Raw genomic sequence first — 16,688 nt, 5'->3', positions numbered from 1 at the left:
CTTTCAAGTATTTGCTAAATATAACTCCATCACAAAATGAATATATAAGAAACATAACACTATATACTGATATTGCAAATCTAAAGGTGTGTTGCTTCAATATTACATTCACAACCTCCTCCCACATGTAAATACAAACACAAATCTGAAATCATCTAAATACAGTTTGGCTTATGGCGGCATCTCATTTGATATGAAACATTGGATACAACAAAAGTACATTCAATAAAGCAGCAGTAGCAGATTTTCATGGGTTCTCTGTTTAGCCTTTTAGCTGGCGACAAAAGTTGATGAGAAAACAGCAGCACAACCTTCTGACCAGTCACCCTCACTATACTGCAGCCCTCCTATATGTAGCCTGCTGAGAGTTCATTGTTCAGTTACTCTCAAACCTTTGGTAGTGCAGTAAACTATGATTGGAGTGATCCTTGAAGGAATAAATATAGTGTGTGAAAATAAGCCTTTAAACACAGATTGTCTTGACTAGTTACTGTGCATTGCTGAATATCGAGGCAACTATCATTCAGATACTCAAGGGGCAGCATCCTTAATCACTGTCCCTTACATTCAGTAGTTCTGATTCGACTGGGCTGTAACTCGAGTAGACTGATAATTGCGCAATTATGTGCAAATTATATACACACCTAGTAGTGGGGACTTCATCCCAGTAAAACAGAGCTGTGTCATCAACTGAAGTCAGGCAAACACAAACATTACTCCATATATCGTTAACACCTGTCCAGTCACTGACATAAGAACTGCAAAGGGGTTGGGTAGGGACAGAAAGGAGGGAAACAACCTCCTGGGATGAGACACAGCCCTTAATCAGTGTACATCTCTCCAGCTTCCTCCTGGCAGAGTTGCGATGTCACTTCCTTATCTTTTTTACTTCCCGTCTGAATGGAGGGTTTGAACTGCCATGTCACCTTCCTGGTCAGCTCGCCCTGTGTCGCCTCTGCAACTGTCTCCACCCCCTTTCCGTCCGCCTCGGCAAACAATTCCGACAGGACTTCCTGCTCGAGCTCCGACCACATTTCCCAGGAGGGCTCCGTCTTAGGCTTGGATCTGGCCGGGTCAGAGTCAGACATGTCGGAGTCCCAGTCGCTGTCACCGGCAGCCGATAGGGCGAAGCCCACCCCAGACCCAGTGCTGTCAGAGTCCGAGTCCTTGGAGCCACTGTAGGGGGAGTGGCCTTCACTGACCATCTGCTGGCACTGTGGCCCCGCCAGGTACACGAAGCTGTCTGTCGACAGGAAGTCCCCCTCGTCAAGGTTGGGGCCGGGCTTGAGCAGGGAGGAGGAGGGAGGGGCGGGGCTGACCTCGGAGGTGGGGGTGACCTCGGCCTGGGAGACGGCGCGGGCGGACACGGCCAGGTAAACGAAGCTGTCGGTCGCCACGAAGGGGTCGATGTCACTGCTGTCGAGGCCCGAACGCCGCAGCGCGTGCTTGGTGGGGGACAGAGGGCGAGGGGGGTCTGCACCAGACAGGATGGCAGTGCCGCGCGCCGCCAGCCTCACACTTCCTTTAGCTGTGGTCGCGCCTGTTCTGGTGGTGGTTTTATCCTTTCCCTTTGCGCTGTCCAGAGGTTTGCTTTCCTCGCCCTGCTTCCCCACCTCCCTCCCCTCGGTTCCCCTCTGCTCGGCCTCCAACTCTGCCTCCTTCCCCTGCCCCCCCTCGCAGTGGGAGGAGGCCCTCAGCAGAGAGGGGTAACACCATTCCAGCTCGGAGCTCTCCTCCCTCCCCCACTCCTTGAAGCCGCTCAGCTCTTCCTTGTCCTGGTCCAGGGAGATGGAGCTTCCGAGGTCGGACTCAGTGTTGGGCCGGTCGCTGTCTGACCCACCATCCTCCTCCTGGCTGGTGTGACTGGGGTTGGACAGCGACATGAACACGCCGCTGGAGTCGGACTCCAGAGTCAGGTTGGAATCTGGAGACCCGTCCTCCTTCTCTTCCTTCTCCTCCTTCAGCTCCTTCTCCTCCTTCAGCTCCTTCTCCTCCTTCTCCTCCTTCAGCTCCTTCAGCTCCTTCAGCTCCTTCTCCTCCTTCCCTCCAGACCAGGCCTGTGTATCTGAGGAGGAGCCCAGGGGGAAAAGCTCAAGGCTGGGTTGGCTTCTGCTCTGGTCCCCTGGATCTCTCCTCATCCCGGGCTCATCCCTCAGCTGGCCTGCCATCTGGGCTCTGTGTGGATCTGGCTGGCAGTGAGAGAGGTCCAGGTGGTCAACAGATGCCAGCTCTACTTCCACCTCCTTGGCCCTCCTCTCCAGCTCTTGCAGGGAGAGCTCAGAGGCAGCACTGGAAGGGGGGTGGGAACCCCCGAACCCAGAGGGGGGTCTGAGCAAGGGCCAGTTTTTGAGCGAGCCGGTACAGAAGTCCGAGTCACCCCCCCAGCCCTCGTCCCACAAGGTGTTCACCATGTCCAGGACGGTGTCCCAACCCTCCACCTCCTCCACAACCTCTCCTCCACTCTTCTCCACTGTCAACTCCTCACCACCTTTTCCCTCTTTCACAACCGCCTTTTCTGCACCTCCCTCATCCTCCACCGTTTCTTTCTCTTCCTCCACCTCTCCTTTCTTCTCCTCCATCTTCTCTTTCTCCTCCTTAATTTGAATGGTCTCAGCCTCCTTCTTCTCCACCCCTCCTCCATCTTCTTTCTCCATCACTACTTTCTCATCCTTCTCCACCTCTCCTCCATCTTCTTTCTCCATCACTACTTTCTCACCCTTCTCCACCTCTCCTCCATCTTCTTTCTCCATCACTCCTTTCTCATCCTTCTCCAGCCCTTCTTTTCCTTTCTCCTCCTTCTTCTTCTTGCTCTCCATCCCTCTGGACGTCTTCCCGCCTTTCTCAGATCCCCCGGCCCTGGTCTTACCACCCGCCCCCCTGCCTTTTTCCTCCTTCTTGTCTGCTTTTGCTGAGAGTTTCTTGGGCTCCTCCAATTCCCTGAAGACCCTCCACTGCTCCAGAGACTGCTCCTTCAGGGAGGATCGTCCCAGGAGCCCCACCATGCTGGTCTGGTGCTCGGTGAAGGGAGTGAGTCGCGGCAGGTTCTTCTTATCCAGGGCTGCCTGGGCCAGGACGGAGGGGAGCGGAGGGAGGATGGGGAGGTTGTGGACAGCTCCTCCCTGTCTCACTGTCCTCTTCCTGACGATGAGCCTGCGAGGCCAGGTGGACTCCATCCCCTGAGAGCCCATCCCAGGTCCGGCTCCAGGCCCGTTCCCTGGTCCTGGTCCTGGGGGTATCTGTCTAGGATGGTGGGGGGTGGTATCCTGGTCTGGTTCTGGGAAGACTGAGTCTGGTCCCATTACTGAGCCAAGGGGTTTGGTTCTGACTGGTCCAAACTCACCCTGGACCTCTGATGAAGAGTGCCTTTCTTTGTCAGTCTTCCCTTTCTCACTCTCAACCTCCTGTTTATCTATTTTCACCCTCTCCTTCACACTCTCTGCTTTCTTCTTTTCACTCTCTTTCCTCTCCTTCTCTTTTCTCTCGCTCTCTGTCCTCTCCCTTTCTTCCCTCTCTCTTTCTATCCTCTCCTTCTCTTTTCTCTCCCTCTCTTCCCTCTCTCTCTCCATCTTCTCCTTCTCTTCGCTCTCCTTCTCTTCCCTCTCTCTTTCCTCCCTTTCCCTCTCTTTCTCCCTCTCCTTCTCCCTCTCCTTCTCCCTCTCCTTCTCCCTCTCCTTCTCCCTCTCCTTCTCTGCCCTCAGTCTTGCCCTGTCTTCCCGCTCTCTTTCTGCCCTCCACAGCTCCCGCTGTTCCCGCTCTCTTTCTGCCCTCTCCCTCTCCACTCTCTCCATTTCCACTATTTCTCTCTCCTTCTCTGCCCTCACCCTCTCCCTCTCTCCCCTCTCCTTCTCCTTTACGTCTCTCTGAAGGTTCTTAACTGAGAGTTGCGTCAGTGGTTGGGCAGAGTGGTACGGGTGGTGGGGGGAGTGGGGAGGCTGCGGCGAATGGGAACGTTGGAAGGACGGGTGAGGGGAGAGGGGGGGTGGGTAGGGAGAGTGGGGGGAGAGGGGAGGGGGGTAGGGAGAGTGGGGGGAGAGGGGAGGTGGGTAGGGAGAGTGGGGGGAGAGGGGAGGTGGGTAGGGAGGGTGGGGGGAGAGGGGAGGTGGGTAGGATGGGTGAGGGGAGTGGGGGGGTGGGTATGATGGGTGAGGGGAGTGTGGGTGTCCATAAGATGAGTGGGGTAGCCTTTGAGGGGAGTGGGGTAGCCTATGGGGGGAGTGTGGAGGTCGATGAGGGGAATGCTGGTGTCGGTAGGGGGAGTGGGGTGAGTTGGGCGAGTGGCGATGGTGGGAGGGCGGGGAGAGCTTCAGACTCTGGGTCTGGGAGGGCAGGCGAGGCTGGAGGGGGGGAGGCGACATCTTCAGACTCTGAGTCTGGGAGGGGCGGTGCTTGGCTGGAGAGAAGAAGACCGGGGTGTGGTATCCTGAGGAGAGGGGCGAACCAGAGAAGGGTGAGATGAGGGGGGAGGTCATGCTGCTGCTGTGGGGGTACAGGGACATGCACCCACCCTGGCCCCCTGGAATCAGGAAGCTCCTCTCCATCATGTCCCCTGCAGACAGCTCCAGACACTCCAGATGCCTGGGCGGGGTCAGAACCTTCCAGGAGTGCCTCCCCAGCTGGTCCTTCTCCTTCCGGCTGCCCTCCTGGTGCTGATGGTGCGGATGGTGATGGTGCCTCTTCCCACTCGAGGTGGACCCCGAGCCTCCAGGAGCCGAAATGGACGACACACTTGGGGAGACGGATCTCCCAAACCCCCCAGGAGACCTCAGGGACCCCTGGCCCTCCTGGCCCAGCTTCAGGGAGTCGTAGATCACCCTCTCGTCCAGACGACGAACCATAGAGGTGGCGGACGTGGAGCGCGGCGGGTCGAACATGTCGGGCAGCCCCAGTCCCGCCCCTGTGCGTCCCAGGGAGCCGTTCCTGGAGAGATCTTGACCTCCCCGCGACCCCAGAGTGCTGTGGGAGGAGCCGTGGTCGATCTGTTCGTTGATGCACATGGTGTCGTAGATGGAGCGCTGAGGAACGTAGCCGTCCCCGTAACCGTCACCCACCTCGATGACGCCACCCTTCTCCGAGCAGCACGGACTCTGCCGGAAGCAGCCCGGACGGCTGAGAGGCTTCCCCATGGTGGTGTTCTCCTGTCTCTCTTCTCCTTCTCTCTTCTCTTGTTCCTTGGTCGTACCTGCACCTGTCCCCTGGTTTCAAACTAATATGGGCCCGTTAAAGGTCCACCGGTGGTCCATAAAAGTGGTTCCAAGTCTAAAAGGTAGACGGGAGATTCCAAAAATATTTCCCCACCCAAGAAATACGACGATCTCTAAACATGGGAGATGTTCATTTCCAGTTTCCAGTTGTTGAAGATGTTCATCTGCGGAAAAAACCCAGTACAGCAGGTTTCTACATCTCTCAATGCAAAGTAGCGGGGAAGAGAGGAATTATTTCAGTCACAAACAGGGAGAGAGAGAGCAGTTTCTACGTACAAAAGAAAACAGGACATGTTGCACCTTCAACATCTGCTTTCCACAAACTGTAATCACCTGGAAAACCACGCAGTGAAATGTAGCTTCATCTGTTCAGTATCATTTCTTCATGGTCGTCGCTTCCTTCTCTCTTCCTTCTGTTCCATCCTCTACCTCTGCATCATCTCCTTAGATGGGTCCCTACATCAGCAGACTCCATTCTCTACGTTATCAATGCAGAAATATGTTCCATTACAGTGTCATTGCTGTGGCAGTTGATAAATCAATCAATCAATCCATCTTTCTCTGAGTTCCAGTAAACGGCGTCTCTCCGTGTTATAGAGGTAGAGCTGCACATTCAATGTTAACCATCCAGGCTGACAGAGAAAGTGATTTTTTGACAAATGGTCTCTTATTCAAACACCAACGCAAACCACCCCCCTCTCTCTCTCCCTCCCTCTCTCTCTCTCTCCCTCCCTCTCTCTCTCTCTCTCTCTCTCTCTCTCTCACACACAATTACAGCCTCCCCTCCCCCATGCTCCTCGGCTGCTTCAGGGCTTAAGTGGTTTGTAGCAGCTAGAGACCAACTTTCTCTCTTTCTCCCCGTCTCTCTGTCTGTCTAGCTCTTTCCCTCGCTTTCCCTCTCCCTCCCACAGTCACTGTCTCACTCTCGTCCCCCTTTTCTCTCTATTTAGGTTTGACCTCAGCAGGCTTCCATTCCCTCACCAGACGAGCTTCAGCAGGGGAAATCAGGAGAGGAGAAGCAGAAATAAGGACAGCATTAAAGGAATGACATCTTCACTGCATCTAATCCCACCAAGGTGAGGTGACACATTAAATGATTGCCTTGCGGTTACATAAAGCTGAAGCAACACTGAAGAGAAAACAATAATTAATGTATTTGTATGGCAGGCTGCAGTTTTAGCCTGCAGTGCTGAGAGATGCTGGACTGAAATATATTCTATACTGTTTTCATCTTTTACATCGACAGTACCTTTCTGCCTCCATCTCTCCCACACAAACTCTTTTCTCGCTCTCTATTCCTCTTGTACCACTCTCCCTGTGCCCCATTCCTCCCACTCGTGCCCTTTCCTCACATGCTGTGAGAACGTGGTCTGGCTCCCTGTGCTCCTCTCCTCCGCTTCCCTCCTCTCCTCTCCTCTGACGATTTACAGTCATGTAACATGGCTCTCTCAGAAGCAGGAGTCACACACACACACACTCTCACACACACACCCACACACCTCAGCAGCAGTGATCAATACCCCACTCAGTGAAACACACTCAAGCACAAGGAGAACGCCTCTTCATGCAGGGGTGGTCGGATCGATCTATAGTATTGATAGTATCGATTCCAATGTTGGTATCAGTATTGATCGATACTCGCGTGATGAGATCCATACTTAAGTTTCAATTTATCTTCTCTACATGCAGTACAAAACACCGCTCCTCTCACTGTGCTCAAGCTAACTTTGCTCCTCCCCAACCTCCCCTGCTATGCTGTGAGATGTTGCCGGTGTCGTGCCAAGGCACTATCCCCGCCAGGATTTGCATCCCCTGGCCGTGGCAACGCGCGTGCACTCAGAGAAGCACTTCGAATTCACCTCTTAAATGGAACAAATAGCGACGTGGAAGACTCGACAGGGTTTTCCATAGTAACAAGGGACTCATTTATTTACATAAATACGCTTATTTGTGGAGATGTCTGATCTTTTCTAGCAAAAGTTACAGAGGGGAATCAGGGGATACACATTATATCAGGCCGTTTTTTGATATAATGTGTACCCCTCCCCTAACATGCAAAGGGTCTGTCAATGAACACAGAAGTTACAGAGGGGATACACATTATATCAGGCATGTGTTATTTTCTGTGTTCTTTTGGTCACAATGAACAACCTGAGATAATATAGAGATGTCTGATTTTTTCTAGCAAAAGTTACAGAGGGGATACACATTATATCAGGTGAAAAAATTGCCTGATTTGGAGTCATCACAGAGCCGGTACCACAGAGGTCACCATATCTGACGGCCGTCAGAATGTGTGACCCCACTGTAACTGCTTAATAAAGGACTTAAACTTTAAAACTATGGTTTGGGGTAGTTATGTAACCCCTTCACACTAATCTGGACACATGTTTTCTTATTTGGAGACCTGATATAATGTGTATCCCCTCTGTAACTTTTTCTAGAAAAGAGCAGACATCTCTATATTATCTCAGGTTGTTCATTTTGACCAAAAGAACACAGAAAATAACACGCCTGATATAATGTGTATCCCCTCTGTAACTTCTGTGTTCATTGACAGACCCTTGCATGTTAGGGGAGGGGGTACACATTATATCACGTGAAAAAACGGCCTGATATAATGTGTATCCCCTGATTCCCCTCTGTAACTTTTGCTAGAAAAGAGCAGACATCTCCACAAATAAACGTATTGTAGATAAATGAGTCCCTTGTTACTATGGAAACCCCTGTTCAGTCTTCCACGTCGGTATTTGTTTCATTTCAGAGGTGAATTCAAAGTGCAGCAGTTAAACTCTGCTTCTCTGAGTGCACGCGCGCTTCCGCGGCCAGGGGATGCAAATCCTGGCGGGGATAAGATAAGTGCCTTACATTTACATTTAGTCATTTAGCAGACGCTCTTATCCAGAGCAACTTACAGTAAGTACAGGGACATTCCCCCCGAGGCAAGTAGGGTGAAGTGCCTCGCCCAAGGACACAACGTCATTTGGCAAGGCTGGGAATCGAAATGGCAACCTTCAGTTCGCCACTTCGCCTTGGCACGACACGCCTTGGCACGACACGCCTTGGCACGACACCAGCGTGCACTTGTAACATGTGTCACAGTAACATGACCCAGCAGCACACTATACTAACAGTATTTTTGACAAAATTATTTGGCCTGTGTTTTATTATGATCATAATCATGATCAACTAATCACAAAATCATTCAATGATCATGAAAGTTCAAATTAGTATATCGATGATGCATTCACTTCATAAATTATGAAGCATTGTTTTCCCCTACACGAAAGAAGATAAGCTGCTTTTCTAAGTAAAAAGTATCGATATTGGTATTGGCAATACTGGCCCTGTATTTGCTTGGTATCGGATCGATATGTTGCAGTATCGCACACCCCTAGTTTGAAAATTTGTGACCAATTCATATTCCATACAGCAGGTGGCAGTATGAGCTCATTTGCAGAGTCGATCAACATCAGAATTAGACAAAGAAAAAATAAGCGGAAGTTTAGACAGGGGAGAAAAACGTGTACAGCGATAATGACAACATATCAAATTAATAACGGTATATACGGAATACAAACTGTACAGTAGATATGGAAAGTGAGAGAGGTAAGGACTCGTTCATTACTGCAGTATATTGGTCTGTATATGGTCGAGACCAAATGTATTCTGTAAGGTTAACCATACCGACTGTTTTGAAACTGCTGACTTTCTCGCCTCTTTTCTAGCCCCTTATACAACCCCTAGAAGAAAGACGGCTGTAACAGGGAGCGCGAGAAAGTTGAAGGACAACGCCGCTGACTGGCACAACCTCATCCTGAAATGGGACAAACTGAACGACGAAGGATCCACAATAGCAAACAAGATAGTCAACCTAGGAATCAATAAAGGGTAAGTTAAGGTCCTAGTAGGCATCCTGTTGCGCTACTTTTGTAAATCAATAGCCTGTCCTAGTTAAAGTGGTTGGATAGCTCTGTTGATGTTTTAAATTAATTTCCACTACTCTCCCTATATCTTTCAGGTCACAGCAGCAACATAACATGATGCTGGAAGACCTGGAGGGTTCCATCACCACCAACACGGAAGAGACAGCTGGTCACAGCCGAGAACTGGAGGAGGAATGTTCCAAGCTGCTGGCTGTGGTCGACAGAATGGTGAGTGACTTGAATAAATCGTACCACAGCCAAAGGAAGTTCGGTTCCAACAGCGGCTAGATGGTTTTCACTTAAGTTTTTACCACCCAAGGACAAACATTCCGTTTTATTTTATTTTTGGAAGTAGAACGGTCCTGGACTTGATAAGTCAAATTATTACCCCCGGGTTCCCTTCCATGTACCTAAAACGAAATAGTTTTTTTCATAAAGCTGTAGTTAAACGCTCCCCCCTCTCTCTCAGAGCCGTGTGGTGTCTAAGATGGAGAAGCTGGTTTCCACTGGGAAAGGAGTCCTGGAGCTGGAAATGTTCCAGTGTGGAGCAGCAGGCAGACTGACTCCTCTCTTCCTCACCTGGCCCACAGCTCTGTTTGGTAAGGCACACCTTAGTTAGATATAACTAACCACTACTGCTTTCCTGAGCGATTTTCACAAAAAATGGTAATGGAATTTCAAGAAGAAAAGTACAATATTTTTTTGCCATCTTCAAACATTTTTGGGAGTAGCTTACGATATAATCAGGAAAGGCAGGGTAGAGAGGGGAAGACAAGCAGAGAATGTCCCTGGTCGGATTCGAACCTGTGCCGCTGCCAGCCCTTAACCTGTGACCTAAATATACGAAAAATCTCTGATCATCTTAGTGGAAGTGTCCGCCAAGCTGTATGAGGCTTACAGCCAGGAGCTGCGACTGAAGCAGGCTATTCTCCAGGAGCTGGCTCACACGTCCAGCCCAGACCTCTCCATGGTGCACCTGTCCTGCTGGCTCCACCAGCCCTACATGGATGACAGCCTCAGACTGCAGCTGGAGGGACTGCTACTGGAGACAGGACACAGGACACTGTGAACAGATGGGACATTTGTGTTGGTTTGTACATAAATGTTGTGTAAAAAAAAAATGTATCTATATTTTTATAGATTCTGTTTAATGTATTTAAGTGAAATACTACACTTACCTGTTTAAAAATGTATTAAATCAATGAAAGCACTGCACAGACGGCAGTTGGTTGTCTCGTACCAAGCTAGATTCACTTTTAGATCACTCTCTGTATTGATGAAATGATACAGTAAGTGTCTTTCTCACATCCTTTATTGAGGAGAATGAGTTCAACTGTACAGCTCAGCTCATGAAATGATCGCACTGCACTATCATAAACAACTGTCACAAGAAACTTAATAAAACCACAATATCCTCAGTTCCTTCTCATTTAATGTCCCCCCTCGCATAAATTCCCAATGGTATTATTACAAACCTTTTTATGTTTGGAAAATGTTACGCCAGAATATATAAAAAGTAATAAAATAGTGCAACTTTTTTTTTAACTGCCTTTGATATTTATCTACATATAAACATATCACAAACAACTAAGCACTTTTTTTTTGTAGTATTTTTTTTTAAAGGAAGGGCTATTTGTGTCTAAATATGAAAAAACCACATCGAAAAGAACGTTTACAAATTTACAAAGAATACTGAGAACCAATACAATAAAAATCCACCCGATCATGGAACATCAACATGGCGGATGGTAACTGCTTGTCCGGCCTCCTCCTTCCTCAACCGTTTGCTTTCAGATCGCCCCATATCATCCGAGAGCGCAGATAACGAATAGCTTTAGGATGAGGGAGGGAATCCGGAAGACAGGGCAAGGGTCACCAGCTGTATCAAAGCCCTGAAAACACCCCCTTCTCCCTTCTTCCCAAATCATTAATGTGACATGACTAGACGGGTCAACATGCACGATGGTGGTTACCCATCCAAATGAGTTAGATCAGTTTTTTTCGTAATTGGGTAGAGGAGGGAAGGACACATTTTCAGAGCGAGGTGAACAAGGCCAATGTTTCAGTCGGGGTTCGGTGGAGGGGGTGAGAGTCTGGTTAAGAGTTCGAGATCATTGTTGCGTCTTGGCCGCCTCGGCCTCGATGCCCAGCAGAGCGTGCACCGCCTCCAGGGGTACCCCCTCCGGCGCGCGGATGTGCATGGTGGTGCCGTCGGGCCCGTTCACGATGACGATGCGCTCCGACGCCGTGTCGCTCTCCGAGCCCTCGGCCAGCTGCATGGTCAGACCCTCTGTCTGGATGTAGATCTCCTGGCCCTCCTGGACCACAGCCTGACCCCCGGGGGGAGCCGCTTGGCTCTGCCTGCCCAGGGACGGAGCACTCTGCTGGGTCTGGCTGGGGGCAGGCGGCTTTGTCCCGGGTGGCTGCTGCTGCTGCGGCTGCTCTGACTTGTCAGTAGCAGGATCTGTGGCCAGAGCCTTCTCCAGCTCCTTCATCTGGTCTGCTATGTCACTGGTGCTCAGGACCTCGCATGGCTCAGCTCTCCCCAAGTCCCCCTGCCCTCCCTGGGCAGGATCGCTGGTGTCCATGGCCTCCTCGGTCCCAGGGCCGGCCGGCCTGCTGGAAGGGTTATCCTGGGGCATGGGGGTGCTGGGGGTGGCTGAGGCAGACGGGGCTGGGGGCTGTTTTGGGGGGGCTGCGGCAAAAGCGACTGGCTTGGGGCTTGATGGGACCACCAGAGGAGACACAGACACGGTGCACGTCTTCAGACTGCTGGCTGCTCCACTCTGAACCTTCAACAGGCCAGACTCTGGGAATGGAGAGGGATTTAAAAAGATAAACAAACACTATTATAACACCCACTATGGATCTATAGACAGTCAACTTTAACTGCTGATACATACAAGTTAAAATCAAAGTTTATTTATCACATACTTCATCATACAAATACAATGTGGAGTGAAATGCTTTTGGTGACTAAGTGTGCTTATAAAGTCAAGATATAAAAAGTAAAATGATTTATGATGGTCCTTCAAAATATTGTACAGTCACAATAAATACACGTAAATGTAGCCTCCCTAAAGTTGAATTAAGTTCTAAAGGTCTGGACAAATCATTCTTGTCCATGTGGCACCGATCCATAGCATACCTTTAGTGTTGTTGGCCGTCTTCTCTAATCCGTTCTGGTGGATAGAGACACTGTTCATCTCCTCTGTCCTGTTCTCCATCTTAAACCTCTTGGACGGAGGAAGCATCTTCGAGTTCTGGAGCAGGAGAAAGGGCTTAATTACTTTACCTATTACTTTCCAGCCATTCTTACACAGTCTGACAGGATTACTTATTATGGAGTGCAGGATTTGATATTTTTTTTGTACTATCTGCTAACGTTGAACACGGTTGGCAAGGAGACGTTTTTGTTTACCTCCATGTAGCGGACATTCTTGGTTGCCAGGTTTGTAGAACTTTGGCCTGGACCAGGATTCAGAACCTTCAGTTTGTTCACCTCGTCAAAGATTCCGAGAGATTTGGCAACCTGGTGAGCAGATTTTTAACATTGAATTCATAAACGGTTGAACGTTTTATTTCTTACAGTGACAACTTCTTCCTCACGATCAATTCAATAAAAAAAATTGTCGCGAGGAAGAGCTACACACAGATATAGGAAGAGACTAGAAGGGAGAATGAGCGAGTGCGTACTTCCATGTTGTGAACCTCTAATGCGGTGTGGACTCCCTGGGGGTTGGAGATGTACTCCTGGGCCATCTTCTTCACCTGGCTATGGAGCTGCTCAAACTCGCCATACACCTCAGGAAAGTGGGCCTTGGCAGGGTGGCCTTTCTCCACCTGACAAACACACACTTAGTGAGCAAGTGAAAGACATACGCAGCCTTCTGTGACAAGAACCAGACTAGTTCACACATCTGAAGGAAAAAGACCAACTAAGCCTTCATGCTTCCTGTATTTACCCTTCATTAGACAACCGTTAGAAGTGAAAGGCACCATGTCCACAGAGACAGTGCCTTCTTCCTCAAACTTCACAGGCTGTAGGCGTTAACCTAGTCATTTAAGCTATTCAAGTAATGTCATAACACCAGACCGTACCATAATCATTTACATAGCAGACGCTCTTATCCAGAGCGACTCACAGTAAGAACAGGGACATTCCCCGAGGCAAGTAGGGTGAAGTGCCTTGCCTAAGGACACAACATCATTCGCACGCCAGGGAATCGAACCGGCAACCTTCTGATTGGTAGCCCGATTCCCTAACCGCTCAGCCATCTGACCCCCCCCCCGGTGTAGCAGGGAGCGTTTACCTTCATGAGGAGGAAGTCCCACAGGCTCATGGCCTTGGCCAGGCGAGGAAGGACCACTTCCAACAGCTCCTCATTTTCACACTGGTGGACCACCTATGCAGACGCACAGGAAAATACAGGGCTCACACAAAACACCCAAAACCTGGCAAATATGAATACATTGTGGTTTGTTTAAAGGCAGGGTAGGTAAGTTTAGCTAAACTAGATATTTTTGCTTGTGTTTGAAAGTATCCAACCCCAAATATCCCACCCCCTTCCTTCAAAAAGCCACCCCCCCCCTCCCCCCCAACACATAAAAACACTGCTTGACTACTGCTGGGAGGTAGGTAGATAGTCAGGTAAGTAGTAGTCCAATCATAGCATTCAGTAGATCTTCAAAAAGTGCTTCTCAAAAACATGACCTATCCTAGCTTTAATTGGCAGTACCTCTTTTAGTCTCTCTTGTCTTCTCTGGGCAAGCTGCTCTGTACTGACGCCCCCTAGCTTCGGAGGCCTGCCACGACGCCCTCGTCTAAGTGGTAGACCCACCACCTTGGGGGGTATGGGTCCCCTGGGTCTTCCACGGCCCCTGCCCCGACCTCGTCCGCGGGGCCTGCCCGGTCCCCTCGACTGGACCCCCCGGAGTCCGGCCGCTGCTGCGGGACCCAGGGCTGGAGAGGGGTCTACCTGTGGAAGGTACACAGGAAGTCATCGGTAAGAACAGGGGTGCTTTTCAAAAACATGACACTTACAGTGTTTAGAAATGGTAAGGCTATAAATGAATGTTTTCCGAATGGTCGAATGTAGAACCTTCCGACAGTTTTACACAGTAGTAAATAGGTCTCATGAGAAAAGCCGAGTTCTCTATCCACTGTTTTTGTTCTGAAAAGTCGACTTCAATACTTCCCTCACCTTCAAACGCAGCCATCAACAACCCATACAAGCACAAACATTTATTCTGACAGAGGTCTGACAGATGGAGCTGTGGAAAGGTTCTGTGGTGTCTTACTTTGTGTGGAGTGGCAGGGGAGGTGGTGCCTGTCTTCTTCGTGTCCTCATCTTTCTCAGAACCTGTCAGTTTGTCAGCAGGGACCGAGTTCCCCTCCTCTTCCTTCTTAACGCTGTTCGCTGCCCCAGTCTCAGGCTTCTTTCCTGGGGGGTCGTCATTCTGGGCTGGCGGGTCCTGGGCGTCCCCGTGGGTGGGGTTTAGTCTGTAGTGTCTAGTTAAACCCCCATTCCCTATGTATGCCTTGTCACATGTTTTACACTTATGGGCCCTCTGCTTGTGGCTGTAGCTCATTGTCGACGAGGATCCTTTGCCTTCCTCTCCCTCCTCCTCCTCTTCGCTGATCTCCGAATAGTCATCGGAGTCCGACTGGTGGCTTTCTGCCAGGTCCTCGGTCTTGATGAACTTGTAGTCTTTGGCCTTGTACTTGGGAGGCCTGGACACCCTGCCTGAGCGGGTCTTCACCTTCAGAGGCTTCTTGACTCTCGTTTTAGCCTTCTGCTTCTCCACCGCAGGCTGGGCGGCCGGAGTGGTGGCAGGTTTGGCGGAGCCGGCAGGGGTGCCATTGGCCCGGGGCCTTCCTGGAGTCTTGACTGTGGTCTGGACAGTAACGAGTGGGGTTTGGACGCTACTTGTAGCTTGTATGGTCACAGGAGTGCCCGGGGCAGGAAGTTTGTGAACGACAGGGACCAGACTGCCCACCACGGGGGTGGAGCTCTGCAGCAGCAGCTGGATGGGCGGTTCTCCGGGGTTCTGCTGGAGAAAGTACTGCTGTTGGCCCACCACGGGCGTGATGTGAATGATCTGGGGGCTGCTCATGCCACCGTTGGTGGAAACTTTGACCTGAGGTTGAGCCACAGCCAGGGACTTCTGCTGAGGGATGGTGATGGTGGTTGTGGTCAGTGGCTTCAAGTCCTGCTTGGGGGGCATTTGGACCTGGATTCTGATCGGTTCTGGCTGTAGGGTCAAACACAACACCGCTTTTAAGTAACACACACAATTAGTCATTTAGCAGACACTCTTATCCAGAGGGACTTACAGTAAGTACAGGGACATAGGATTACATGTTTCCCACAAAATGTATGCCGTTTTTATCTTTCATAACAGTGAATGGCCAATATATATATATTTTTTACCTTTTTCTGGATGAGACGAGTACCGTTGCTGGACTGGAGAGCCACGTGTTTGGCTACGTTCTTTAGCTGCTGAGATGCGTTCTGTACAGTGGTCAGTGGCTGCGAGGGTGCCGTCGATACCTCTGTATTAGTGACAGTTGTAAAGAGGCCAGTGACAGGGTCCAGTGTGGTCAACACTTGCTCAGTGGCTTTGGGGGTCTGCTGGTTAACGTGAACCATAGACTGCTGTTGAGATTTTGTGACTTGATCTATCACTTGTTGTAGCTCGTTGGGGGCCAGTGCTGTGCTGGGGACGAACGTCGATGAAGCAGGGATATTTTTGACCACTTGGTTTTGCTCGAAAAGGCGCGCCGCTTCGGTGTCCGTTACTTGAACTAGCTGCTGTTTTGCCAATTGCTCTACGAGCTGCTGTTGCTCCTCTGCTGTTAGACCAGACCCTTCAACGAAACTACCGTCTGGCTGCACATAGATAATGGTGGTTGCTGGCGTTATAGCGTTGACAAAGTCGGCGCTAATCGCCGTATATTCCGTACCCGTTGCAATACCAGAACCCCCATCAATTGCCATTGCGTTTTGTTCCGATTGCTCTCCGCCCTCTATTTGGGTGACAACCTGGCAATCGTCTTGTTTAGTGCAGCCCTGGAGGAAATCAGCCAACCCCTGGGTTACGGTCATCACAGTTGCAGACCTTTCACCCGTCTTTTCGCCGACTTCATTTTGATTTGCAAATTCATCTTCGGGCGTCTCACTCACAACCGATTCAGAAACGCACTGGACTTGTGATACGGTGCAGCTCTCTCCTTCTGTTTTTGTACTCAACGTATTGCTTTCATCCTCGTTGTCCGCCATTTTGACTGTTGTAAAGAGCAAGGAAAGCTCGCTAGATATTCATGCGCAGTCCCCGAACCAATCGATGTATTAGATAACACCGATGTCGATCGATTTCTTTGAAACACTTACGTTTTTATGTAATTATGCATTAATGTGTAAAATGTAAAATTTTTATCGGAAATTTTGCTAACCAGCGCAGTGAATCAGCACTGAAATAGGTAACGGTTTCGATGTGAGTTTTCTACAAGCCTTGGATAGGTTTTTTTCTCCTTCAGAGTCCGATGACACTATTTCCG

At 50.1% G+C, this 16,688-nt stretch overlaps 3 protein-coding genes across 3 annotated transcripts; 1 reads left to right on the top strand and 2 right to left on the bottom strand.

Annotated features, from left to right (window-relative positions):
• Positions 1 to 6: 6 nt before the first annotated feature.
• LOC134026559 (zinc finger CCCH domain-containing protein 13-like) lies at positions 7 to 5,869 on the bottom strand. The gene is made up of 2 exons (XM_062469426.1): positions 5,535 to 5,869; positions 7 to 5,365 (listed from the first exon to the last, which is right to left on the bottom strand). The coding sequence occupies exon 2, from the start codon at positions 5,121 to 5,123 to the stop codon at positions 822 to 824; it is 4,302 nt and encodes a 1,433-aa protein (XP_062325410.1). The 5' UTR covers positions 5,124 to 5,365; positions 5,535 to 5,869; the 3' UTR covers positions 7 to 821.
• A 2,800-nt stretch (positions 5,870 to 8,669) lies between these two features.
• cinp (cyclin dependent kinase 2 interacting protein) lies at positions 8,670 to 10,545 on the top strand. Its single transcript, XM_062469433.1, has 5 exons — positions 8,670 to 8,810; positions 8,930 to 9,092; positions 9,223 to 9,355; positions 9,597 to 9,726; positions 9,994 to 10,545. Exons 1-5 carry the CDS (start codon positions 8,795 to 8,797, stop codon positions 10,194 to 10,196), a joined length of 645 nt encoding a protein of 214 aa, XP_062325417.1. The 5' UTR covers positions 8,670 to 8,794; the 3' UTR covers positions 10,197 to 10,545.
• Positions 10,542 to 16,677, bottom strand: znf839 (zinc finger protein 839). Its single transcript, XM_062469431.1, has 8 exons — positions 15,562 to 16,677; positions 14,429 to 15,382; positions 13,867 to 14,106; positions 13,441 to 13,533; positions 12,824 to 12,970; positions 12,549 to 12,659; positions 12,276 to 12,390; positions 10,542 to 11,936 (listed from the first exon to the last, which is right to left on the bottom strand). The coding sequence occupies exons 1-8, from the start codon at positions 16,408 to 16,410 to the stop codon at positions 11,239 to 11,241; spliced, it is 3,207 nt and encodes a 1,068-aa protein (XP_062325415.1). The 5' UTR covers positions 16,411 to 16,677; the 3' UTR covers positions 10,542 to 11,238.
• Positions 16,678 to 16,688: the final 11 nt, after the last annotated feature.

This window comes from Osmerus eperlanus, chromosome 9 (assembly GCF_963692335.1).
Source record: "Osmerus eperlanus chromosome 9, fOsmEpe2.1, whole genome shotgun sequence".
Lineage (NCBI taxonomy): Eukaryota > Metazoa > Chordata > Actinopteri > Osmeriformes > Osmeridae > Osmerus > Osmerus eperlanus.
The sequence above is the reverse complement of the archived record's forward strand: the minus strand, read 5'-3'. Positions and strand labels throughout refer to the sequence as shown.

Bases quoted from the DNA above. Each gene is read 5' to 3' on its own strand.
- LOC134026559 (XM_062469426.1), bottom strand. From the start codon at position 5,123: ATGGGGAAGCCTCTCAGCCGTCCGGGCTGCTTCCGGCAGAGTCCGTGC.
- cinp (XM_062469433.1), top strand. The intron at 9,356-9,596 runs GTGAGTGACTTG...CCTCTCTCTCAG, and splicing joins TGGCTGTGGTCGACAGAATG to AGCCGTGTGGTGTCTAAGAT. The intron at 9,727-9,993 runs GTAAGGCACACC...TGATCATCTTAG, and splicing joins CTGGCCCACAGCTCTGTTTG to TGGAAGTGTCCGCCAAGCTG.
- znf839 (XM_062469431.1), bottom strand. From the start codon at position 16,410: ATGGCGGACAACGAGGATGAAAGCAATACGTTGAGTACAAAAACAGAA. The intron at 12,971-13,440 runs GTAAACGCTCCC...TGTGTTTGTCAG, and splicing joins GGGACTTCCTCCTCATGAAG to GTGGAGAAAGGCCACCCTGC. The intron at 12,660-12,823 runs GTACGCACTCGC...TCTGCTCACCAG, and splicing joins TAGAGGTTCACAACATGGAA to GTTGCCAAATCTCTCGGAAT.